General features: G+C 38.0%; 1 protein-coding gene across 1 annotated transcript in view; it reads right to left on the bottom strand.

Moving 5' to 3' along the window:
* CNTN1 (contactin 1) overlaps positions 1 to 27,645 on the bottom strand; it is a 268,296-nt gene that overhangs the window by 97,098 nt on the left and 143,553 nt on the right. Inside the window, exon 3 of the mRNA XM_075147813.1 lies at positions 1,090 to 1,219. Coding sequence (XP_075003914.1) covers positions 1,090 to 1,201 — 112 coding nt within the window. The 5' untranslated portion in view covers positions 1,202 to 1,219. The remainder of the gene's footprint in view (positions 1 to 1,089; positions 1,220 to 27,645) is intronic.

The raw sequence follows: 27,645 nt of genomic DNA, 5'->3' as shown, positions 1-27,645 counted from the left end.
AAAAAGCTTTAAATAATGTAGATTCTGGCCTTCAGTTCATAACATGTATTTTTGAACCTAGTGTTCCAGAGAAAATCCAAGCTATATATAATTTAAGGTTTGAGGGTTGGATTTTTTTTTACTTCTCTCATAATCAAGTGGAAAAAGTTGCACTTGGCATTCATGGGAAGCTTATGTGCTGAAGCAGTAACGTTTTCATGTCCACAAAACACATGATGTAGCATTTCATGGTCTATAAAGAAGCATGTAAGCTCACTTTAATTATTCTGGTTTTTACATGCTCAGATCTCAGTTCATGCAGTCTGTACATAAGCAAAATGTTTTCTTTCAAAAGCGAGAAGAGCTCACTTATGCTGACAATCTAATTCTTGAAAGCAACAAAAAACAGCATTCATTTAAATTGGCACGGAAGTTTGAAACAGGCTTTACAAATCTCAAAGTTGTTCAGAACAGTTGGATAGTAACTAGATTTTAATTCTGAATTTTTACTTTCCAAAAGAGCTCCTTCCATCTCTTAGAACTGGACTAAAATTTCAGTTACAAACATCTCTGTAATTTCAGATATTAGAAATATTACTCCTGAAAGTTTTAATGTTCATGGTCCCATCTCTATTTATAAAAAGTTTTCCCATTTGTAATTTCAAGTTAAAGTCAGTATATGCAGCATTGCCCCACTGTATTATGAAAAATACCACTATATTGTGCTGGAAGGATGCTGATTTTATGAATTTTATATGGTGTCCCTATAGTATAATTTTGTGTTTGGTGCCTCTTCATGTGGGCATATTTCCATTCTTCTCATCATGTTGATCATCTGTGCATAAATAGAGAGTCGATATATTTTTATAATCTAGAGAAATAATTAGAATAGACAAAACCAAATTTAAAGTCCAGATCTCCATTTTCTCAAGCTTTTAATTATGGCGTCCACTGTAATAAGTATGTTTCCTTACAGCTTCGTCATTCACATTTAGTAATTCATTTTATCTGCATAAATAAATTAAAGCCATACAAATAGCATAATTGACCTTGAAATGCATAAAACTGACAACAGTTAGTTAAATGAATTAACATGGGAGGTCATCTTACCTGCCAGGCAGAAGATGAAACAGGGTGTAATAAGATGATAGATGAAGAGCCACATGGTTATCTTCTGTTCAGCAATTATTTCAAAAGGAATCGTGCCTTGCAACACCAGCATTCAGAGAGCTAAAAATACCTGATTAGAAAGAAAGAAAAAGGAGTGAGTAATTCTGACATAACGCTTTATCTCATTATCACATTTCACTTGCCATATTATCTGTCTAAACCGAATACTTAAGAGTTAATATAGGACAGAGTCTTTTCAATAATAAATGCATTATCAAATTTGCTGGATCAAATTCATGATCTCTTTTATTCAGAGAGCACACTGTTTAAGAGTACTCAGATCTTCCAGTGACAGTAAGTAATATGGTAAATGTTAATACTGAACATTCTCTTTTAGACTCATCTTTCTAAACGAAAACTTCTTAAGCGAGATCCTCTCTCTGTGCACACTTCACATTATTAGAAATATTAAAATATTACATAGTTTGCAATAAAATAAAGTCCAGATTCTATCCTCCTTCAACTCAGTAAATACTACATTACAATTAATGATTTCAAAGTCTGTAAAAAGAAAATTACAGTGAAATCTCTTTCAGGATTCATCTATTTTGTCTAGTATATAATTCCTTTTAAACTTTTAACATACAATTCATGATCGTCTGGAAAGGCAGTATTAATTTTTATGAGTTGCCTTTTAAATGCTGAAAATATTATTGCAATGTCGTATCTGAAGTCTTCTCTTTTCCATATGGGAGAAACTCTGCCTGTATATATACTAAAACCAAGCTAAAGAAACATGCAGCTTTTTCTATAACATTTTTTACTTCTTTCAATCAGAACATTTTGTTAGCTTTTCCTTTCTGGCTGGTGGCTGTTATCTATTTCTTTAGGGTAATGCATCACCATGTTTCAATTTTCCATTTTGTTTAATGGATTTCTTGCCATGGATATATAAATGCAACCTTTACATCCATCACCTCTTGTTCATACTTCTTCTCTCAATTGGTTCTGCTGTAGCACTGGTTAAGTTACGACCTTCACACAAAACAAGGCTTCCAGCTTACCAATGGCAGAATATTGTTGTATCTATCTCAGGCACATGCTGGTATCATCCATTCCTCTCAGTATATTAATTTTGTTATTTCATTATAAAATATGCTTATATATACTTGAATACTGTTCAGTAACAGGCATCCTAGGGCATGTTGCATGCTAACATGGCATTGTCACTTTTTGCAGCATGTAATCTTGATGCTACTGTTTTCCAGCTTGCCATGCCAAGTACCAATGATTCCAACAGCGGCTTCGACCTTTTACCAAGACTCCTGCTCTTTCCAGGTCAAAATTTTTACTAAATTGTTTTCTTTTTCCAAAATCCAAATGGTTTAGGTCTTGTTTTGAAACTGCCCTGTTTTCCACCTCCAACACCAAGAAATGGGCCGTTTTGAATTTCAAAGCGCACGTACAAACATATCTGACTCTCCAGGTATGCTTGGGATAAATGCTGCTCTGATTAACAGAGAGCCTCTGGTTTGAGCTGCTGCTGGACAGGCCTGTCTCAGCGTGCGTGTCTCACATCTCTCCTTGAGGTGGCCAGGAACATGTCTCAGCCATCAGGGCCTTACACTTGTGCCTTCTTCCTCAGAATAATGCTAAGAAGATGTTTATCTGAACATGCCTCAGATAGTGAGCTTTCCTTAGAGGAGAGTTTCATGGGGTGTTGTATTAAACTCATAGTGTAGGAAAATGACAAGAAATATCACAAGAGAATCTTTTTGGCTCTGGAAGTACAGGAGCTGTTGCACTTCACACTTTTCCTTTTTTTAGCAGATGAAATCTTTAACAAACACGTCAAAACTGTATTAGTTGCCATGACCCTAAAATCATGGCTGTTACATGAAAACAGTGCTCAGCAAAACACATACAAGAGCTAAACAGTGATCCCCAGAACCGAGATTTATTTAGAAATATTCCCTGGAAAAAGGCTCTTACGTTGGCAACAAATGCATATGCTTACTGTAGCTGGATCCAAGGGGAAGAATCTACTAAACATCTTTACCCTCCTGCTTCTGTTGGCACTAAAGTTTCTTCAGACTCTGTCACACAAATGATATTCACAACTATTTCAGGCATCTACCTTAAATGACCAAGGTAGGAACTAGTGTGTCTATATGATTCCTCCAAAAGACAGTGGTAGGCTACATCAACAAATGACTTTGTATACTTTTCCAGGAACTATATCCTGGCTATGAAGCTTCTTGTGTTATGCCACCGCCTCGCCTGGAACATTTATTTCCAAGTGACATGAGTTAAATTGCATAGTTACCCTGAAATAATGCACATAATTAAACAGCAATGAAACAGGAATTCTGTTGGGAACAATGGAAATTACACAGTAACTCATGGTGATAATAACTGTGTTCAAATATATTTATGGATGAAACTGTTAAGACTAAACCTGTGTTCTCTCTCTGACATTACAGGCACCGCTGCAGACAGAAGATTGCTCCTCCCTCTCTTTTGCATAATCCAGGTTTGATTTTGGAAAGTTACCTTGTCCTCTAGCTCTCCAAAAATTCTTTTCTGTTGGCTCAGGAAAAAATGGTTTGAACACTGGTTCAAATGACAGTAAATAAAAATTGTGTCAGTAAATGCTATAAATATCTCATTTTATTCACATACAAAAATATCCACCCTGCCAGGATTAAAATCCTTTCCTTGCTCTCACTTCTTTCAGCTGAGCAGGTTCTGTATACATCGCACATCCATCCCTCCTGATTTATCTCAGCTTGTGGACAAGAAGTGAGGCTGTTTCACATCGCTCTGCTGAATTTTGGCAGAACTGCCTGCTATGACATGAGACAGCATGCAGGTTATCGTCTGTATGTCTGAAGTAGTATGGCTGTACATGATGTTACCACCCAGCTGCCCAAGGAGGAGTCCAGGCGTATTTGAGGCAGCAGCACTCGCGCCGGAGGCAGCACTGTGGGCTGCAGTGCTCACGTGGCATTATCTACTGCCTCTTTTGCTTTACAGCTCTTAACCTTTTTTCTTCGCAGAGTGAGAAGGATATTGCCTAAGAAAAAGTCATTCCCGAACAAAAGAACAGTCATTAGTTCGACTCACTTTTCTCCCCTGTAAAAGCAGAGAGTGATGCATGCCTGGACATACTCCTTTTAGTCTGCAGAGTACACTATCCTTCTTTTCTCACAACAATGCATCATAATTATAGCAAACGAGTAAGACCTTTTTAAAATATGTGATAAAATAAGCAGGCATTTAACTGCAACTGTGTCAAGTTTAATTACTGTCTAATGCTCATTAACACATTTAGGTCCCTTTTGACGGTTCCGTTTCACTAAAGAGCCAGTCACCACTACAGGACCTTTGCCTTGCTAGATTCAAGAGAACTCCTTCTGGTGAGCTGTCTGGAGTGCAATCCTCCCAAAGGACGTGGGGGAAAACTGGGACATTGGCTGCTGAATAGGAAGCACGTTCAATTTTGAACACAGGGACCTCCCAGAACGCTTCTTGGAGGCTTGCGGTGTCTCGTGATGCTTCATTAGGATGAGAGGCGTTCCCAGGACACAAGGGTAGACCTGCCTCTCTATACTACCCAATTGTAAGGATTCTTGAATCTCTCAAAATGCACTTTAGGACAATGTCTACATTTTCTTCCGCGCTCTGTGTGGCTTTCTTCAGGTCTTCACAGCACACTTTGCCCTTCATTAAGGAGAAAAAGATACTTGTTTTACAGCTAGGAAAATAGCTAGTGTTTTCCATCACTTCCCTACTTAATCCAAACACATAGATGACATCATCATTTTGCAAGGATATAAAGCATTCATAATATAGACTCAAAAAGAAATTACAAACAGCAGGTAACAGCAGTCATTTGAATAAAGATCGTAAGATCAAAAGCAGTGCAAATAGGCTACATAATCTACTAGATTTGAAATCAAGAAGGGGTGGGAATAGACAAGGGAAAGCAGAGCAACAGTGGGGGATGTTAAAGGGGTGAAGAGGAAGCAAAGAAACAGATCTCAGCGTTACAGAGGGGAGGGATGTCATGTGGAACACCTAAGTGATGTGTGGGAGGATGGAAGCAATAAACCAACCCAAAAGGGCAGTCCGAAAGAAAGGCAGAGAGGGGAAGCAATGGAGATGGAGATGTAAGTAAATGAAGGTGCATGAGGATTAGCCGTCGCCTCTGCCAGTAAATCTCTATATTTACCATGGCAAGATCTTCCCTGAACCCCCTTTACTGAGGCTTTCAGCGTGGGAGCAGCGTGATCGCTGCATGAGCCCCTGACATCTACTCAGAGCTCCTCTCAGGAACCCCAAGTGCTGAACGGGCAGAGAGGGGGCAAAGGAAAGCGTTTAGGAGCTCTGGTTTGGTACCACTTAGCTAGGAAAGGTAAATCAAGATGCTTGTTAGGACTCTCATTTCCTGGAATACTATGATAATTATACACATTCAAGTTTTAGAATTGGTAGAGATTCCGTCCAGATTAGACTATAAATAGATACAAAGATCTAGAAGAAATCTCTGGTTCTCCACCCTTTTTCAAAACATGAGTATATATAATTGCAATATTTCACTAGTAAATTAACACAGTGGCAAGTTATAATCAAAGCCTTCTAGGAGCCACATAATACTTCAACCTAATCAGTGTTTTATATTTGTTTTTACTTCAGGCTCTTTTAGTGATTTTAGTAAGGATCCAATTGCTCGTTATGTTGATTTTCTTAAAAGAGTTGGCAATTTTGCTATGATAACTAACTCCTCATAAATCTTACTAGTTGCTCAATATTTAGAATTACCAAGAAACTTTTGAATTTAACAAAAATAATGATGTACATTGCATGTTATTTATTGTATCACCCTTTGTCCTTTTCTACTATTTTGGTCTTTGCAATTTCATTTTGTGATCAATCAGCAAGTTTTGGCATTCTAGGTTAGACTGTGCCATTAGAAGGGGCACCACATCTTACTTAAAAATCTGGCTTCTCAACCAGCGTCCACAAACCCTTGATTTACTTCTGAAACCAATACCTTAGCCACTAGTGTTTACTAGTCTTCTCTATTACCAGAAAGGTGATGACAGTCAAGTTCCTTACCACTGCACAGATTTATCTCATTACAGTGCTCTGGGATTACTGTAAGTAAACTTCCAAGCCAGCCATACTCTTACAGCACTGCTGCGTCTACAGAAGATTTTTGATGATAGCTGGCCATCTCTTAGAGTCCAAAAGTGGCTTTAATTCCCTTCACAAAGGCTTGTAGAAACGCTTCATTTCCTTTTGATCATCCTCGTTTTTGCCAGATTTGTTCAAGTGGAAATGCAAGTTCAAATCCACTGCCTCAATACTGCCCACTGGCCCAAACAGTCTGTCACCAACAGTTGTGCTTCTAGTATTTTGCACATCATCCCATTTAAAGAATATAGCTACTCTCTCCATTTCACGTGAATGAAAGGCAGCTAAGGCGGCCATCAATTTGATGGCCCATAAATAAAATACTCTTACTGAACAGAATTTACACTCTCAAGGACAACATGCAATAACATAACAAACAACCACTAAGTTGGAGCAAAGAGCAGTCTAATCCCTCTCTCCCCCAATTACTCAAAATTTATTTTTCTACTGCTTACAGGTGCTAAATAAAGAAATAGTAATAAAAAAAAACCAGGTTCAGTTTATTAATATATTTAGACAGGCTAAATTAATAAGTGATTCCATCAGTAGTGGATAATTCAACCAGGTCTGTATTTTTGCTTAATAAACATTGACTTGGAAACACGGAGAACCAATGTCTCGGAGGTGATGAGGACTCCAGGGTTGCTACAGGGCTTGGCCCAAGTTTCAATGGGAAACGTTAACTTCGGAGTGCAATGCAAAACTTCCATTCTTTTACACATATTTACAAATTTTCTCTTCGTGCCTTCTTTTCCACTTAAACTCTCATCTTGATAGCCTTAAAAGAACTAATGTCCTGGCACACTGATGATCTGCAATATACTCTGAGTTACCTTTTTTCTCCACTCCCTGCCCCCTTCTTTGGAAGCTGTGGAAGCTTGTGGAAGCTTCTCTCCAAGAATCAAACACCAAAAAGACAATAAATGCCTTCTCTAGACATGTTTTGAGCCACGCCTTTTACACTTGAAAGCAATAGTGCCTATTCTACAAAGCAAGAAAACATAGCGCCTATAACAAGAAACAAAAACATCAAATATATTGGCAGAAGATTGTTATAAGATAGCAAAGGTACCAGGGATCTGAATGGCAACCTTACTGTTACAAGATGTCTGTTTTCCGTGGCAATTTTCTAACGCATCATTTTTTCAAGTAGGACAACACGCTGCTAGTTAATCACACTGTGAATTTAACTCTCCTGCTTCCTTTATATTTACACATCAAAGAATTCAGACCTTGAGAATCAGTAACTTCTTCAGTCAGTTGCTCAGTAGGCACTTTTGCTTTTTTGTTAGGCAATTAAGAAACCCTATGGGTCTTTGCTTGCCTGCTACATCATCCTTCCCATTTTTATTTTTTTCACTCTTTGTTTTGGCTTTCTGTTATTTTGTCCTCTCAGATAGTTCATGCAACTAACGAGATGTCTTATTTTTCTCATTTGCATCCACAGATTCATTATGAATCAACATTAATTCTTTTCCTTACAAGGGTTTTACAGCGGTCACACATCTATCTCATCTTGCAGTTAATCAACGACTCTGTAACAAAGGGTCATTTAGTATTGCTATTATAAACATATTTTTTTAGGAAGGTTAGGCATCTTCTAATTTATGGTAAGATCAACAACTCAGATTTACTATTAATTATGAATACAGTTTAGTTACTTTTCTTGAGTCATTGAGCTGCAAAAAGGTTTTGTTTTGAAATACTTCAGATAATGAAGTGTTGCTTAGCGGTACTTAAACACTGTCTTTAATCATCATGTCAGCAGCAAAGGGTCAGGCAGCCAGTCCTCCAAGTCCCTATTCACACTGTTTGCTGTATCAGCAACTGGCTGTTCTTTCTTCTAAGGTAATAAATAAGAAAAAGATCACTTACTGCTGCTGTAACTCACAGGCATTACTCACACTTTTCTGAAAGCATGCTGTAAGGGCTTTGCTGCTTAAAGATTGCCTGGTAAAAAATTTCAGCAAACAAAAATCAATAAACCTCCTGCCAAGCACCAACCATCAGGCAGAACAGCATACAACTCTGTTCCTACACTTCCAAGTAGCTTCCGTTTGTGTCTTAAAGCCTAATTAGTTTAACTTGACTCCAAGATAACCAAACACACCAAGGCTCTAAAATCAGAATGAAAAAAAAATCAGCCACGAATACAAACAGATATCCATTATTAAAACTGGTCATTCTTTCATACGATAAAGAGGATTTTTTTGGTTACTTTGGCCAACAACTTTCAAGGGACAAAACCCATTAACTTCTCCAGTAAAATTAAGTGTATAATTGATGCTATCTTTTGGAGTTTCAGTTTTGTTAAAGTTTGTAAAAGAAAAGAACAGACTACTCAGAACATCATCTTAAAATTAAACAGATCCATTTCTAAGAAAAAATTCATTTGACGTTTTGGAAAAATGAAACAAGATTGTAAGATAATCTTTATCAACACTCTAGGCATTTTCTATCTGATTTTCACATTTTCTTGTTCACATTACTGAACTCAGTAATACCTTGTTATTCATCAGTAAATGAAGATATGGGCATGAAACGTGTATTCAGTAAGTTCATAGCAGATGTATTTATATACATAAAAATTTAACAGTTTATCCATATAATCTGTAACTCAGGATACCCTATAACATACTTCCTATTGTACAGCCAAAGACAAGCTCAATGGGAGATTTCATCTTCAAACTGCATGTTTCCTAGCAACTCTCTTTAAATCAGAGTAGCTTTTTTAAATTTACATCAATCACTTGGTACTGTTGAGAATGCTTAAAAACATCTCTTTCATCCTGTGAATAAACAGTTCGAATCAGACTAGCAGCTGCAAAAAGGAGAAAAAAGGAAAATCAATTCAATGTTCACTAGAATTTGCTGGTGGATTTTGGAATAATACGTTATTTGTGCATTTTGGTTTTAAGCTTACACATTTCAGAATAGCTATGATGAGATCCATGGGCATTTTTTACAGGTTTGAGCTGCCATCCACCATTTCAAAGATCCTCTGTGTTTTAAAGACTGCTTTTCAAGGATACTTACTCATGAGGTAGACTTAGTTGTACTCTCAAGATTTTAAAAGACAAATGATGGTTATTATTGGTTTCATTACGTACAACTAAAGCATTGTTTCTGTAGTCTTCAGCATCTACAGAAATCTCTCTTAACGCTTAGTCAGCAAGGGGGGGACACATGGACGTGTACCATCAGAACAGTCTTTGGATGAATCCCTGTGTCAAAACCGCTACACCCGAGAGACACCAGAAATCACAACTTCCCATGCTTATCAGAAAGCATTTTGATGTCATGATTGCATTTAGATGAAATAAAGGTGGATTGGAGAGGAACAAAGGTGGTGAAATGGACAGGTAAGGGGACAAGAGGGCCCGGTTACATATCAGTAGTGGGTGGTCAGGACACTTGTCTGGCCTGATCACCAAAGCGTGTCCTGTTTTCTTATTAAATTCCATCTCTGACTAATTTTCTGGGCAAGGGGCTCCCTATTCCGTGTGCATGTGTGTGTACGGAGGCGTAAGTGCCACCACTGGGGTGGGACCACGAGCCCAAAGGGCCCAGGTGCCCGTGGTGGCAGCAACTGGAGAGACCGGAGAGTGTGAGGGGTCTGAGTGGTGGCAACTGAACAAGGGGCCACAGGCTGCAGGGGCCCACGTATCCAGGGTGCCAGCAACTGTGGAAACTGGAGGAGATACGTACGGTGTGGGTGCGTACGCCACTGTGTGATCGCCAGCGGATGCCAAGCTGGACTAGCCAGCAACGAGGGTAAGAGGCTTGGGAGCAGGTATTGGAGCCGCTGCTGCCAGCAGCTGGGGACACCTGGGGATCCAGGGCCAGGTCCAGGACAGCCTGAGTGCCTAAGGCCAGCTACTGGAGGGGTCCACATTCACGTATGGACACATGGTTTCCACCAACAGGCTTTCACCCTGATCAGCCAGACAGGATGAGGCTGTTGGGGCTGTTTCTGTTCGCGACTGCTGTTGCTCTCTGTCTGTTGATCTATGTGGCCAGCCACATACAGATGTATGTATGCACTGTGTGAGCTGCTGAGCACTGCTGCTGTCGCGGGCGCAGGGAGCTGCTGCAGCCTCACCTCTCTCAGGTGACCGGATTTGGCCTAACAAAACCAACCAAAATTTTGATGAGATGCATCTGACCCTGAACTTCTGCAATGATATGCAGGATTGGCTCCACAAGCACATGAGTGCTTTATCTTTGCAATGCAGTACATCTGAAAATGCCAGTATTTTATCTTTGTAACACAATAATGTTTATTTGTATAGAAAGTAGTTTAAAGTATGAGAATTATATTATAAAAAGTATGACTTATCAGTTTAATGACTGAATCCAGAGAACCATTTAAGATCACTTCTAAGCAATTAATAAGTCTATAAGTAAAGCCAAAAGAGAGAAGCACTTGATTTTACACATCCAAATCATTCTGCTTTGCTTTTTATTCTTAAATACCAAGGAGAAAAATGTTAAATAAAAAACCAAACAGGTATATGAGAGCCAAAGGCCTGATCTACTGAAATGTCTGCAAATATTTAAGTATAGGATGAACACATACAGCAAAATCACAGGAGGCACTCATCAGTTTGCAGGACTGAAGCCTAGAAAACTGCGTTTTAGAGATCTTGTTCCAAGTTTCATACTGTTTTGACAAAAAATACATTTTGATATGTAGATAAATACAGCTTAGGCAAGTCAGCCACAAAAAAAGACATTTCTCTTTAGTTATCAAAGTTGCATTAGTTGGTAATTCCATTCCAATAGATTAATTTCAAATAATTACAAATGTTTTAGTCGATAACTATTCTGTTGAACGTAACATATGAGTGTATTCTTTCACAGATACTATTTCAGTATGGCAATAAGTCAAGAAATCAAAATAACCTTCTCATTTAGAAGGTGTTGATTGCAAAGTAATGCCGTCACATCTTGCAGCAACTCCGCATTCTTCCAAGCAATAAAACAGAGTCCCTACAGACTCCGTTAAACAATAGCCTAGAGGTTCTGCACAGCTATTCTGTATTTACTGCATTTCTGATACGGACCTGGAAGTGTTCACACCAAGGAACAAGTGGTCTCCAACACAGGGGCTTTCCCTGTTTGGGAGCTCCTGACAAAACAGGTACAATGAAAACCTTAGTAAAGTATATCTGAAAAAGATAATCCTTTCAAAACATGCATCCTACCTGTTTTGATTAAATCTCTAATTCGAAAGTATGAGATGTAGTATGTAGTAGTGTTGAGGTTCATGTGCTTACTACTCCTGTTTTTCAGCACTAGAGTTCAAACGTTACAATGTCCATTGTCTTTGCTTACTAAAACTTGAACGGACTTTGTGAAAATGTACTGAAATTTTAGTATTTTCCCCTATTATGTCCTAAATTTTTCATACTTTGACCAAAGAGTAATACTTCCTAATTCTTGATGCCCAATTTTTGGGTAAAAGAATAGAATTATTATTACATTTTAATTTTTCAATTAATTTAGGTTTATTTGGGAGTTATATATGACTCAACAAACAAGGCTGGTCATTTAAATTGTACTGTTGCATACTCACACAATATTAACTGTTCTGATTTTTCACCGCCTGGCCCCACAATTGAAGGGTAATATACTCACTATGTAAGGAAAGGGAAAGCACATCATCACCTGCAGACATTGTTCTACCCAGCAAAAGCCAAGTAATCAGTATATATTCTGATATCTTATGTGATATATTAGTGCATCTGCAAATTAGGAACAGCCACACATTAACGTCTTTAAAGAAAATCAATCACAGATGCTGTAATCTATTAACTTTTACACATACTTTCTACCGTGCTTGCCTTCATCCTTCTTCCCTGACCTCTTCCCCAAAGTGCTCAACTTTTCTTAATTGCCTCAAACATTCAATTGAACTAATTTAACTGGAGAGGCATGTAAGGTACCTTCCACATTCAATTTATCTGGAAAAAAATTGATAAAATTACCTCCCTGATGTACAGCTGAAATGACGAGAGAAGAACAGACAAAATGTTACTCACAGCAACCAATATCAGAAATTGAAATAGCATCATTATCTTCATTGGCATCTCTGTGGTTTTATACTGATGGAGATACAAGAAGAACATAGTCCAGCATGCATTATTAGTACATTGAAAAAGGCAATGTGAAAGATGCTGCTACTTATAACTACCAAAACCTGCTGTATATCACATTCTGTGGTCTGCTAATGCATCTGTTGAATCATTATGGCAACACAAATTTGGTCATTTGTTCTTTCTATTTCTCAAAATATTACAATAAATCATTTTTCAAGTGTACGACATTTGTACTGTAAGGTTAATTACGTTCTGAAACATTCTGAGAACTTTGGGGGTCTCCTTTTGATAAGAAATTTTTCTAATTCTCATTACAGTACCAAGAATATGAAAAAAATCTTCTAATGGGGGCAATGCCTGCAAAATATTTGATATACATAATTAAACTCACCAGGCATTTTGCAATGCAGTTTTATATATCACCTTTTTTTCTCATTAACACAGAGTAGCTCCAGGTCACAGCACAGATAGTTTCTATACTGTTGGTATAACTGAAAATTCCTTTTCTAAGATATTGAAATTTGACAATAAGTCAGTATTATCTTAACTGAGAGATGGCATCTTACATTACTGTTTGATTTGGTAGTTTATTTTACTGCTGCAATCTGGCTTTTCTTTTATAGTAATCACAGAAATGCATTGGCAATTTTGAAGAGCTAAAATTTCAGTATTTGTGAGCTGTCACAGAATCTAAAGTTCAAACTTCTGCAGATCATTCTCTGGACTCTTAAGCAGAAACAAGATGACAAAGAGAGACAGGAGCATACAGTCCTTTGTCAGTATGGCATATGGGGACTGAAGGATTTAAGTAGAAGCACAGTGGAACAAAGGAAATAACATGATGGTTTAGGACCTCAGGACAGGAAATCAGGAATGATTTCTGTGTGATCATTTTGATGTGTGCATTTCAAAGCTGTTACTTTTCAAATTTAACTCCAGCTTTACACCTTCTTAGAGTAGAAATAGAATTAAGATCAGATACCGGGACATAAAAAATGTTGAAAGCTAAATGTTTGAGAGGTGTGTTAGGTTTTCTATGGGAATAAAGTGTTATGTGATTTTCATGAAAAGATGAGCTTCAGAAGACATGCAGCAACCTTCAACTCCAGGAGGCAACAGCTCCCCTAATAGAGCACTTTAAGACCTACCCTAACAATGAAGCTTCCTTCCTGCTTTTTCGTATATTATAGTACTGTAATACCTATTCGCTTGGTATGAGCAGACTACTCAATCCTTTATAAGCTGAACTCTATGGACATTTATCATAGATGGAAAAGAGCAAATGACAGTGCAAGCATCAGCAATAAAGTGATAAATAATGTACATTAATTTACCTCTTCGTTGTACCTGAGAATTGAATAAACGCTAAATTTCTCCCGTTTGACATGCGCAAAACCCCCTATGCTTGTAACTAACATGGTCAAGAATGGATTTATTGATATAGACAAAAGGAAAAACTCTCTTCATCTATGCTATCATATTTGACACTTGAGATTACAGTTGAGGAGATTATTTAAGGCACACTGCTATGCTCTTCCAGTAAATTATGTGGAGAACATGCTTTATACTTGCCTACATGTCTTATCAGAAGAAAAACTATTAGACTGAGGAGAAAAAACAGCATAAGCAGATTTCCTTTCCTTTGTTTACCATTGACCTTCCTCTGTCTTGATGTGTGTTTTCCAGTATACAATTTGAAGAAATCAGTTACTAATATACAAGATTACTATTCACAAAATAATATAGTGCTATGTCTATAACATAGAATGGGTCAGATGATTTCATTAATTGCTCATACTTTTTTACCACCACTATTTTATGCTCCATGGCACATCTAAAGATTATTTGTTCTAACATGTCATTAGTGGTCTTAATAAAAATGCTTGCATTTAGCAATTTGTATTTATCCTGCAAAGAGTGTGAACCTAAGATGAACACCAAATGCATTTGAATTAAATACAGAGAGAAATGGTCAGGTGATAGTCTTAAGTGACCAGTATCAAGAGGTCTGGGTCTCCATTACGTTCTGAAATAAAAGTGACTCACTCTATTTCTCGTAAACTTGATGTAAACCATTCAGCTAAAATAAAATGTAAAAAACATAACAATCATCTACAGTTATTAATACTAAACTAAAAGCAAAGCAATATATTTGCAGATCAAAGCTACATAAACAAGCTAGAGTCAAAATTAGGCTTAAAATATCAAACCAGTTAAGTCTTCACATTGGCGTCACATTATCAAGTAATCAATTCTTTTAAATTCTAAGAAGGGTTATCTGGAAGTGATTATCTGCTGTTGTGAAACAATTTAATGAATTTGACTAAAATCTGTATATATTTTGAAGATATTTTGAATAATTTTGTATTTAAAACTGAATCTGTACCTTGAAGATGGTTCTAAAGGGTTATTTAGTGTTTAAACCACAAACTTGTTACTGATTTTGCGACTTCATTTTTCATTTTCTGTGTGGTATATAACCCACTGCTCTTCCTAATTCCCAACAGACACCGAACAGATCCTAAAAGAACACTCAGATGGAAGAAGTCTGACAGCTCTGGTTAGCTTCTTACAGCAGGCATTGTAAAAGTTTCCTTCAATTCAAGAAGACACTTTAAAGAGTATCTTTTTAAGACTATATTTTAGAGTCATTTTGATGCAGGAAACTTCCTTTCTGATGTCTTCCCTTTCAGAATTTTATTGACGTTCGTGCTACCAGGCAGACACAGAACTGCACGCCACAACCAAAGCTCTTAAGCCTTGGGTATTTCCCATCTAATAATGCCAAAGGAAGGACATGGAAAAGGAAACTACATTTCACAAGAGGTTTTTGACCTGTTCAGCTTGATAATATTTGTTATTTGGAAGTAAATGTAAAATCACTCCTGCTATACTTGTAAATGAAAAAAGTCTGGTTTTAAAAAACCCCACAATTAATAATAAGAACAAAGCAGCCACAGTGTTCTTCAATGCTTAGAAAACCACAGCATTCAGTGCAGAAAGGAATAAATTACAGAGGTCATAAACTACAATGGGTGCGCTCTGGACAGCAGCAACTCTGAAAAGCATCTAGGGGATACAGTGGACAAGCAGTTTAACTAGGGTTTCCAGGACACTGCTGTGGCTAAAAGAACTGCGTGACCCTTAGGGATTAAATGACTAAGGATTACAGTTATCATGTGAATTTGCTCGTTAGAAATAAGCAAATTTGCTTGGAACTAGCATGACTTATATTGGAACACTAAATAATTATGATGCTGGTTGATATTTATTAAAAGAGACTGAAAAAAAGAATGTGCAGAGAGGTAAAATATACATATACATACAAAAGGAGTGGAGAAAATGCCTAAAATGCCTTATGGCAAGAACTTTCCTTGCTCAACCTGTCTGGCATACCAAGGAGATGACTGAGGAATATCCTGGCTACAGGATATAAGTATGGGTTGAAAATACTGGAGACAAAAGGGTCCCTTAATCAATTAGAGAAAGGCATAATAAAAACAAAAAGCTGGAAATTTATTCTGGAGTGATTTAGACGGGATGTATGGTGAAATTTTAGCAAAGAATACAGTGACATTCCCAGTCTTGAAGTCTTCAGTAACTACTAAATACTTAGTGCTGGACTAAGCACTGAGCCAGTTGGTTGAAACTTACTGACCTACCTCTGAGCTCTCCAGTCTTTTAAGAACCAGGGCTGCAGAAAGAAGGCAGATGATGATGTTCTGGTGTCCTGGTTTCGGCTGGGATAGGGTTAAATTTCTTCCTAGTGCTGTGTTTTGGATTTAGTATGAGGAGAATGTTGAAAACACACTGATGTTTTCAGTTGTTGCTAAGTGCCCTCCTAGTCCAAGGACAGCTCCCGTGCCTACTGACTGAGCTAGGTACACAAGATGGGAGGGAACATAACCAGGACAGCCAGCTCAGCTGGCTAATGGGGTATTCCATACCATGTGACGTCATGCTCAGTATATGAAGGGTAGGCGTGATCCAGGAAGTACCGATCGCTACTTGGTTATCGGTCAGCGCGGGTGGTGAGCAATTGCATTGTGTATCACTCATTTTGTATATTTTATCATTATCATTATTATTTTCCCTTTTTCTGTTCTATTAAACTGTCTTTATCTCAACCCACGAGTTTTTCTCACTCTTACCCTTCCGATTCTCTACCCGTCCCGCTGAGGGGGGCGGGGGGAGTGAGTGAGCGGCTGTGTGGTATTTGGCTGCCTGCCAGGTTAAACCACAACATCTGGCACAGTGTTTCCCAGAGTGGGATCCTGTGTTTTCTGCCTGCCAAGCATTGTTACCTGTTCCCAAAGCCAGAATCTCCAGTTCTACTCCATTTTATAGTATCTCCTTTTAGTGCTTTCAGGAAAGGCCACTGTTAGACCACAAATTAAATTGCTAGGCTCCAGTGTGGTTCAAAGTAGATAATTTTTTAGTGAGCGGCAATTTTTATTGCTCTTAACAAGCAAAAAACCTAAAACCTCCAACCTACTTCATGTTTGAATACTACAAACAGCTGTGGAAACTGCAAACAAAGCTGTGACCAAGAGATCAAAAATACAGAAAGAACCGATTGTAAAAAAAACTCTTGATAATAGCTACATCAATAACAAAATGTCTTGAGATGATATTGGGTTATGAATTATCTTGAAAGACGTTCCATTCACATAGAAATAAACTACCTACATGAAAAAGATCTTTATAACCAGCAGCCACTCAGCATTCCATCAGCAGCAAGATTAAAAATAGACCTCGATGTATTACGGCTAGATGTCACTGCTTCTCTCTTGAAAAACAAGCTTCATGGTACATATTAAGTTTATGCAGTAGACCATATGTCAAAGAGCTTATTTTGAGAAATTTTCATCTTGATACTTCAAATGTTAAAAATAAAGATTATAAAGATTGGCTTTTAGATCAATTATAAGAATTATAATTTTCAAATTTTATTTTGGGTGCTCCCTCCTTTCCTTTTTTCTAAGTATTTTACCTATTCTCACCAATGCATTTAGCACTGACATTTCAAATCCCATTGCTCTAGATGAAATGCTGCTCACTCTCAGACCTACAGTTCCACTCCTTCCCCTAACACAACTCACTTCTTGTGTCTCATTTTTTATTTTTGGCCATTTTTGCCTATATTGAAGCATATTCAGATGAACACATGCACACCCATTCCATTTCTTGTCCAAATCTGTCTAGCACCAGGAACCAGTAGCATCAAGAACCAGCCCTGTTATACCCTTTATTTACTAAACAAAAGCTTCCTCTTACAGCACTTTACCATTGCTTGTAGGTATTAGCTGAATCTTTGTAAGTTAAGTACTCTATGCTATGCACCCCTTACCATAAGGCATGCTTTCTGATACTTTCATTATTCTCATGATTTTTCTGTGAAGCCACTCAGATGTTTTAAAATCTGCCTGAAAGGCATCTGCAGTGTTTTCCTCACTCTTATTCAGCATTTCCTAGTTTATTATAATTGAACATCAGAGAAGTCTCCGAGACTCCCCATGTCTTTTTTAAAGCCATTCATCTCACGGAGAAGATAAACTAATCCACGGAAATTACTGAATTGTACAGATATCTACCTTGGGGGGGAAGAACTGAAAACCCCAGGAACTGCTAGTCTGAATATCTTTCCATTCTGCTCTGCATTGTAGCTATTCAGTATTAAGGAAGAAAGTAAATGTTCATTCCTTAAATCTGTTTCTAAAAATCCTGCGGCATGATTTTGGTTCTGTGAAATGCAGTTAATGAACTGTGCACAATGATTTTCTGTTAGATCTTGGCCTTCCCTATTATTTAATTGGCAATTAGTTCAACATACCGCATTGCATGCACTGCTGATGTTACCAGGTTACCAGGACAGAAAGTACTTTTTCTGAAACGGGTAAAAGCAAAGGAAAAGAGTATATGAAATTCCATCATTGGAAAGTGTGTTTTAAAACCCATCACTACCAGCACTTGGCAAAGACTAAGGAAGGCTAACAGATCGCGAAAACACTGTCTCAATAGGGAGTATCCTGCCAAAGGTCAGTGTGATGCTGTATAAAAAGAAAAGGTTAAAAAAAAGCTTAAAAAATGACCACAGCATTCTTCAGATTTCTTGGCTGTAATCAACTTATAAATCTTACAGCTTTTATTTTTATTAGTTCTCCCTCCTTTTAATGAAAACTGAAATACAATGCAACCATTTATATTTGCAATGTTTCTGGCTGCAATATAACAAGTGGAGGATGAGGAAAGAAATGACCAATATGTTGGCTGCTGCTGCTTTTTCTGCATCAATAAGACCATTATGGCTTCAGACTATAACCTGAATTCTTAGCCAAGTCAGCCTAAGTGAATCTCAGATTTTGAAACTGTCTCAAGAAGCCGCCTGATGTACCACTGTGTTACTACACCTTCTGGATAAGGTTACACAACTTAAAAATTGAAGCAATGCAGCACTGAACTAGGACTATGTCTTAGCTGTACAATTTTCTGGGTTTTTTTTAAATAATTTTTCAAGAAGGTTTTGTGGAATAAGAAATGTCATTTCAGGAGTTAAAAAGGAGAGCGGCTGATTTTAAGCACTATATGGACTCTTTTTTTTCCAGGTAGAGAATTAAAGGCAACAATCTGTCCTAATGTCTCAAAGCAGATAAAGAGTAAGTGATGTATATAACTATTGTGCATCCCTGCCGTGATGCAGCTGCTGCTTTTGTGTTACTAATGGATTCCTCTGTTGGCAGAAAAGGAATCTCCAGTCCTTTTTCAACAGGTGACAGGCAAAAATAAATTGCAAATCCTTGAGCTGGCCTGACAGGGAGCCAATTACCATTTCAGCTGACCAGCATCACTTGAAAAGAAAAGCAAGGAAGAAGAAACATGACAGAAGATGACAGGAAAAAAAAAACCCAAACTGGACAAAAAGTGGATTTTATGCTGAAAATAAGAGAAGCCTCAAAATAAAATTAGGATAGCCTCCTAGTAGTTGTGCTGTTTTTCTTTCTTTTCTTTTGCATTTGATGAGAGTAAATGCAAAGACCAGGCCCCTGTAGACTTGGTCTATGGATCTTTTCTGGTATCTTAACAGAACACACTTTGCCCCTGGCAAGTTATTCCAGTTCATTATTTCAGTGATTTGGGTTTTAATGGAGTGCTGCATCTTATTCAGCAGTAAGTATTGGCATGAACTTGGGAGGCAGCGCGGGTGGAAGAGGGGAGGGAACAGAGGGAAGGGAGGGAACAGAGGGAAGGTTTACTGATCCCTCCAATTATAAAATCCTCCACAGCTTGCCCAGAGGAGGGAAGGGTACTGGCCTCAGGGACAAGGGTGCAAAGAAAAAAGGGATAAACATGGTGATTTGGCTTAATAATGTGCTGCCTACTATATCAAACTGGATTATTCACAGTTCATTTCCTGCGAAGGTTTCCCAAGCTTTGCTTTACACTGCCTTGTGCCAAATGAGAGAGTTGCTTCCTGCTATCCCATAAACCTAGGTACAGGAGAAGGATACAGCTTTAGTACGAAGCTGACTATCGCACGGTCCTGACGGTGCGCTTCAGCACGTGGCACCTCCTACTCTGGAGCCTGCTCATAAACTGCCCCCCAGTACCTCAGCTGGGTGAACAATGACGGGCAGATGACAAAGATTTCTCCCACGGATGCAATTTTACCATGTGTAACAGCTTAGAGCAAACCAACTTACAGACAATATAATGAGTGGCAGTCCTAACACAATACCTACATGTTTCTTTCCTTCAGAGTTTGCAGAAAACATGCCAGTACATATGGTGTTGCTGGTTTTGTAATTCACAGCATAAGGCGTTTGATTTGATTTGATCTATATGTAAAAATGCAGCGAAGAGAAACATAACTGAAAATCAGCAATTTTTTGTCAGCTGCTTATCTTCTTATTGGAACAGGTATAAAATCTGAGTCCTTTGGGAAAGGGAACGAGTGGTGCCACTGGAGACTAGCTTGTGCAACGGTCGGATGATAGGCAGCTCAGACAACGTATTCATCAGCTCCTCTGGATCCTGTTCTTCAACCTGCATCACAACAAGTTTCCTGCCTTTGCAGCTGACAGTAAAAAATAGCAGATTTGGGGATTCATGACACAAATACCTTCTATCAGGAAAGAGTGGCTTATATTATCCAGATTACGTAGAAGCAGATCCTCAGGCAGCTTCAAACATTCACAGCTCCCAACATGTCTGGTATACTGCTTCCCACCACACAGAAACCTACTGGTTTTTTTTCGAAGTATTCCATTAGAAATAAAATAATATTAGAAATAATACCAGATCTCAAAACACTTTTTAAAAGCTTCCCCTAAAACTTAATTTCAGGCTAGAACATCTGTCAAAAATGAAATAATCTTTGCAAAAATACTACCTTCTTTTTAGACCAGTTTCCTAAGGAAAGGAGCTGTAAGCAATCAAGCTGCTTGTATATGTGTCTCTATCTGACAGTTTCTTCCTAGACTGAGTAATTTATACCTTCACCAAAGGTATTTCAACCGAATTTGGTATTTCAACCGAATTTGGTATTTCAACCAAAGTTGATAGAAGTCTGCTGGACATAAATAAGTTAATTTCCCAAAAGTGTCATGAAAATGTCTACCTGGGTGCAGGTCTGGTAAGCACCAGCCCTAAGGGAAGAGCCGGAATGGCGTGCAGCCAGGGTAACGAAGAACCTGCACAACATAGTGGTCACTCGGGGACGTCTAAGCCAGGGGAGAAGCTTGTTGGGGGCTGGCAGTTCACCATGGATCGGATAATGCAAACACAGCATGCAAAGCCACAGCAAACCACGTTTCATAAATTCTGCCGGTCACAGAGTCCTTGTTTTCTAATCTCCATCTGACTTCAAAGGATAACGAATTTGACAATGAAATATTGTCCATGCTACTGTACTGGACTCAGTCCTGTGCTAGGTTCCTACCTGTGCACTGCAAAACCACGCAAGCAGCAATTTGGGAAAAATTTCATAGTTGCGAACTACCAGGCATAAGAGATCTCTCCAAAATTAAAATTACAAGTGTTTTCAGTTTAGTCCAATGAGACGGTTAGAAGAACTCTAATTCCGGGAAATTTAAGCAGAAGTATAAGAAATTTTTTTGAATTTATCTCACACACACAAAAAAATCAATGTATTTTATCATCAATATTAATTACATATGTACATTTTTTTTTCTCTGCATTAACAGATTAACTTTCATTTAAATCCTAATTAATGATGTAGATGTAGAACAATATTGGCCACATGGGTTTTCAGCAGAAAACTCTTTCTCTCCAAAGAATTTAGTTATCATCTAAATAAAATTATATTTCTTACACCATTTTATATATTAAACGAGAACCTGTATCACAGAAGAGGAATAACAAAGATTTTAAACATGTTACTTTCATGGCATTTTATATATGTTTTGAAGAAGAAACAATTATACTGCATGAAAGCCTATGAGGAACTAAGTCTAGTATAACTAAACAATAACAAATTATCTAATAAAAACAAATAATATAATATCAAAACTGAAAATCGTCTTAAAAGCATTAATTATGTTCTTATCATATGGCTGCAGGTTACTTGGAAAGAAGTCAACTATCTATTAGTTTTATAAATGGGGTCTATACAGAATATTTGGTACTCTAAAATTCACCTGATTTCAGCTATAATATTAAGATGCAAGATTTTGTTCTATCAATGTATCTCAGAGTTCAAAAGACTATTAATATAAATATCAAAGAAAACTAGAACTACACCCACTCTTAAACCTCAAAATTGATTTGACTGCTAAAGTTTACATTTATAAAATATTTACTGGGGGGTTGAGTACTCAACTGACCTCATGAAATGTAGGCATCAGTAGATGACTACTGTGCCAAGTTCGCCATTAAGAAGCTTAGGGATAATTGCTCAGAGACGCACAGAGTTAGTCTGATTCCTGCCACACCAAAAATGGATGCTTAGCACAGGTAGTGGGAATGCCCCTTATAAAAGTAACTTTTGCTGTTCTTAACTGTATCTCTGTATTTTGCACACATAGTTGAACACAGTTCATAGGGTTCATAACCCAGTTATGAGAAAAGGCTGGGAGAAGCCTCCCCTGGGGCCTCCACTCATGCACGCGCTGCTCCTTGGCTTGGAGGCTGTGCTGAGCTCAGGTCTTGCCTGAGCAATGCTGCAGGCACCTGTGCCCAGCCCTGACCTTGCCTTGCTGACTTGTCCTTGGACTTGCCTCATCACTATGAACCTGTCTGGCAATCCGGACTCTTGCTTGACTCCCAGTTTCCATCACTGGACCTCCTCTGCTCTTCTTCTTCAGTTATAGACAGAGAGGTATATGTCTATGTACATGTACATCCGAGCATGAGCATGGTTTAAGTGATTTAAGGATTCGTATGTTTGTGTGTGTGTGTGTATGAAAGGTGAGTGGGGAAGGTTGTTATGGCAGGCTGTCTGTGTAAACAGGGACTGTAACGAGTTGATGCTTGCCCGTCCAAGCTGAGGAAGTGGTGAGAACAAAGGGTGGTGGTGGTCTTGTTAAGGACCCTGCCCCTGCCTTGGCTGCTGGTGTGCTTTCCCCTGGGGAGCAGCCCGCTCTTGCAGGCCCTGAGAGATTGCAGGATCTCCTTCTAAAGGCAAAAAAATTGCTGAGCTTGTACACAAGGGGAAGAAGACTCAGAATAGGTAATTTTTATAGACCATAACAATTCGTATCAGATATGATGAGGGGTATCTCATGAGAGATATATCTCATGGAGAGCCATTCTGAATTTACTGCATCCAACAGTTTAGTACATTTAAGTTAAGACGGTGTTTTCTGAAGACAACTGGCTAATTTTCACATCAAGGAGACACTTCCATTCGGTGCATGTCTTCAGGAAATAAAATGAAATGAAGAGTTTAAAACTTTGCTGTGCTCTGTGTAAGCGTCCAGCCAGAGTATTATTAGTGTTCATTGCCAGCCAAACTTCAAGTTCCATTTGCAGAGCACGAGAAGAACTCCAGGACGATCACTGAGGCATTATCCATGCTTTTGTAGTCTGGTGGCAAGTTTCCCACGTCATGAAAGCAGCTGGGGACTGCTCAGTTCCAAATGCCCCAATGCCAAGCTTGTTTGTCCCAGTTTCAGTAAGTTACAGCAAAATAAAGCCTAGCTTTCTGCAATGGGTTCATCTTTAATACCCTGCGTTGGCCTACCAACCATTTACAAGTGAAGATGATTTTCATCACAAAGATAGCTGTTCAAAAGTTAATTTTAGAGATATCCATTACTTGAGGTTTTCTACTGCTAGTTTATAAGACATTCTACAATACTTCTACTGTTGAACTGCCTGTAAAAGTATATACATAAGAGACAAAAGTATATATACAATAAAACAGACGCACAAAAAAATATTTGTGTTTTGCTTATTTAATGCCAATCTTGCTTGTAAAAATTCCATCACTGTATTTGACAATGAAGGTGTTAAAAACACTCTATCTTTACTCATACTAACATACACAATTACTCTTGGTTTACAATTTTTAGAAAATTAAGGGAAAACAATGATGTGAGAAAAGTCTATCCTCTTTTAGGTGATGTTCTGCCAATACTTGTCATTATTCTGTACACACTGATAGAAAGTGTTCCACTATCTACCAATTAATCTTATGTTTTCCATACCTGCAGGAATTAGAACGATACTTGTACTTAATAAAGAAATTATTTTAAGACACTTATAAATATTTGTAGTACTTAGTTCAAGAAAAAATTTGCATCCACAGTGACATTCATTCAGGTGCAGATTCATTTAGTGGACCTGCCTCTTCTTGCTTCCAAAGCTAAAGTCTTCTACGTGGCTTAGGCTGACTGAAAATCTTCATACAGTGCTATGCTGTGTTTTGCTCCAAAATGTTATGTCACTTTAAAAATCCTGCTAGAGTCCCTGTCTTTTCAGGGATAACTAAAAATTCAGCAGCCATGGTTCTGTATCTCAAGGTTCTTTGTATTATCATCCTATGTATCACCATCAACATTATGTCCCTTCTTTGACACCAAATCAGACTGGTTAAGCATGAACACCCGGCCAACTACTTTACTGAGAAAGTAACCACATTAACACGAACATTTATTTAGTGGTAAGGTAATAACAAGAAGAAACCTATTTCTGTATAGATCACTGGCACAGGCCTTTTAGTTCCCTCTTGAGCCTCTAATTTTTCCTTGTCATTCAGTCTGTAGTGAAGTATTTCCCACATGTGCTTCCTTTTAAATGTCTCAGAAGAGCAACTGCTTATTTTGCAAAAGCACAATAAAAAGGTCCGTCTCTACAATTCAAAATAAAATGCCATCACGAGATTAAATCAGAACTCTTATCCATTTCCATGGATAGTGTACATGTACACTTCCATGAAGTGTACAAGGTCACATAATTCCCCAAAGAAAAATTGCCTTAGGACATATATATCTTTCCTCAATGCAAGGAAAGATTCACATGAACTCACAGATTGTCTCACAAAAGCAAGCTGTAATTTTTGCAGCAATAAATTAACGTTCTGTTCATGATGATCATCTGCATTATAAATGCCAAAACAAACCCAAAACGAATAAGACAAAAAAGACACTACTGATGGAAGCTAGATCCTACCGTCTGTTTTGTTCTGGTCTCTGGCAATAAGAGAGAAGAAATATTTCCTTAGCCCACCACCAGAACAAGCTCCAGGATGAAGTAATCAGACTTAGCCTGTCATAGCTGCCAAGCCCTGACTGGTCTGCCTCAAATACTTAACTTCCAGGAGACCAGTTCTCACTGTTCTGCCAGGAATTGACTGTGGCAGTCGTAAGCCAATGTAGGATGTTGTCATGAAAGGGCATTTTCTATAGGAAGAAAGCCCAGGAGGCTGGCCATCCAAGAGGGAACAAAAAATGCCTTATACACCTCTTGCGGTATAACCTACCTCTTCCCACTGGGGAGATAGTTGGGATGCCTTTGCAGCCCACTTCTTTGCTGTCATAGTATATCAGACACAATGGTGATGGTCTTTTTGCAGGACCTTAAGGGTAAGATAATCAGGCACTCCAGCAAAGTTCACACTTTTCCTGTCTTCTCTGTTGAGTTGTTCAGTGATGACAAAAGTCTGCCCATGTCCACCTACTGGGGTTTGGTGGACCTGCAGGTCACTTTAGCAATGCTAATTACAAGCACATTTTGCTTTTAAACACACTGTAAGCATGAAAAGGAAACTTATGAAATGTGCTAGACAGCATTAAAAACCAAGTCCTGAGCGGGTTAAAATAGTAGAGGGAACACTGATGGCAATTCCGCCCTAATCCCCTCTTAACGCCTCTTGAAGAAGAGAAGACCATCAGCAAAGCGGGCCATCTACTATGGTCAACAACATCAGATAATTGCAATGGTGTTTTCTAGGATGGGACTCTTTTCCATTTACATGGTATAGACTAACGTTCTACTGTAAATGGTATCAAACTTCATTACGTAACTAATTGGAAGCACCTCAGCTTTATTCCTTTCAATTATTTATAGCTATTCACATTTGGACTTTTATTCTATTTTGTTACCATAGGCACAGTTACACAAAATTGGCACCTTACAGTGATCCTTATGCATAACCACTTAGACTGAATTTGGACACTGAGTCATAGCTAAATTGATCTGAATAGAGCTTTGTTCACTTAAGCTGGAGGATGAACAGTTGCAGGAGTCAAGCATTTCTTTGATTACTTTGATTTCAGTAACTGTATTAGTGCCATTGCTCAGCAGCATCCAATACCTCATTCATGTACTCTCGTAAATAATTTTGGTGCAAACAGTAATTTCAGTAAAGTGTAACTGTTGGGCAATTACCTCTTTTATGGAGAAGCATTTGCAAATGTTTGAGAGAGATGAGACTGAAGATCAGCAAAAGGTATTTCAATAATTAACTATTAAATAGAAATTTCCTTAAGGATCTGTGTGGAAAAAACATAACATACACTATACAAACTGTAGCGTTCTGCACATTACATAAGTGCCATTGGTTGCCTGTTGAATGCCTTTTACTTCTTGCTACAGGTGAAGAGGGACAAACTGCAAATCTCACAGCTTCTCCCTGAAGCTCTGGGAGAATGTGCACTCCCCACTCATGAAGACAGCCTGAAATTTTATAATGCAATATAGAATGCAATTTTTCCTGACATTGGCTTAATCTAGAGTGGTGCTGGACTCCTGCTATTCCTACCAAACAGCAACTTCCAGGGATGCTCATAATCTGATGTTTCATTCCAACAGGTGTGAGTAATAGTTATAGATGTTCAGCACCTTTTAAAATTAAGTCCCTTGTCACTGTAAATGACTTGATTGCTTTAATTTTAACATGCCTCTGGCCATAACATGAGCTTTTGATGAATGAATGAAAATACACAGTAAATGCTATAGGAATTGATACTTGTAAGGAATACATTTAACTGACCTAAGAGGTGAAAGGAAAGACAATTTCAGAGACTATCTTTGCTGGTGAGTCTGGTGCTTTAATTTTTCCTTAGAACTAAAATTTCTGTATGCAAATTTTGTTTTTAGATTTTATCTCTTTTTTTGAGCAAAAATCTACCAGATTTCCAGAAAGAATGAATAAACTCTTAATCTCCATCATGTGTCCAGAAACCCAACATCTTTCTTCCCCTACTCTATCTGTACACAATAGCTGTTATCCTGGCAACAGTCAGACAAAACCTATTTATTGCTAATAAAGTTAAGCCAGCTTGCCTTTGTGCTGTGGAGGAGCTGCCTGCATGTAAGGTTTTAAGGTTTAGTAATTTTGTTGAAATGGAGAGAAGAACGTGGGACTGAAAAGGAGAAGACCTACAGATTTAGAAATTCTTACAGTGAACATGTAGAAGATTTTTTGCCCTTGATGTGGAGAATGGCTGTCTTCTCTCACTTAGATATTAGAGTACTAATGCTTGCGATGCATTAACCTGTTAGGATTTGGAATATGTTTTAAGAAGAAGAAAACTTGGTAAGATTTCCTAACAAAACTTGCTTTGTTTTTTTTTAAATTTCATATATTTCACCTTACATATGTTTCATATGTAATGAAACATTGTAATATTTCATGTTAATGAGATAGAAATACAAACTAAGTTACATTAAATCAAAGGAATATTGGTTCTCGGGTTTGCAGTGCAGTCATACATATAATATAAATACCTAATAAATGTAAATTAGCACATTTGAAGACAAAGACATTTTAAAAATTGCTCTTTGGGGTTTTTCC

Source organism: Calonectris borealis, chromosome 1, assembly GCF_964195595.1.
Source record: "Calonectris borealis chromosome 1, bCalBor7.hap1.2, whole genome shotgun sequence".
NCBI classification, from domain to species: Eukaryota; Metazoa; Chordata; class Aves; order Procellariiformes; family Procellariidae; genus Calonectris; species Calonectris borealis.
This window is presented reverse-complemented; position numbering and strand designations above follow the sequence as displayed.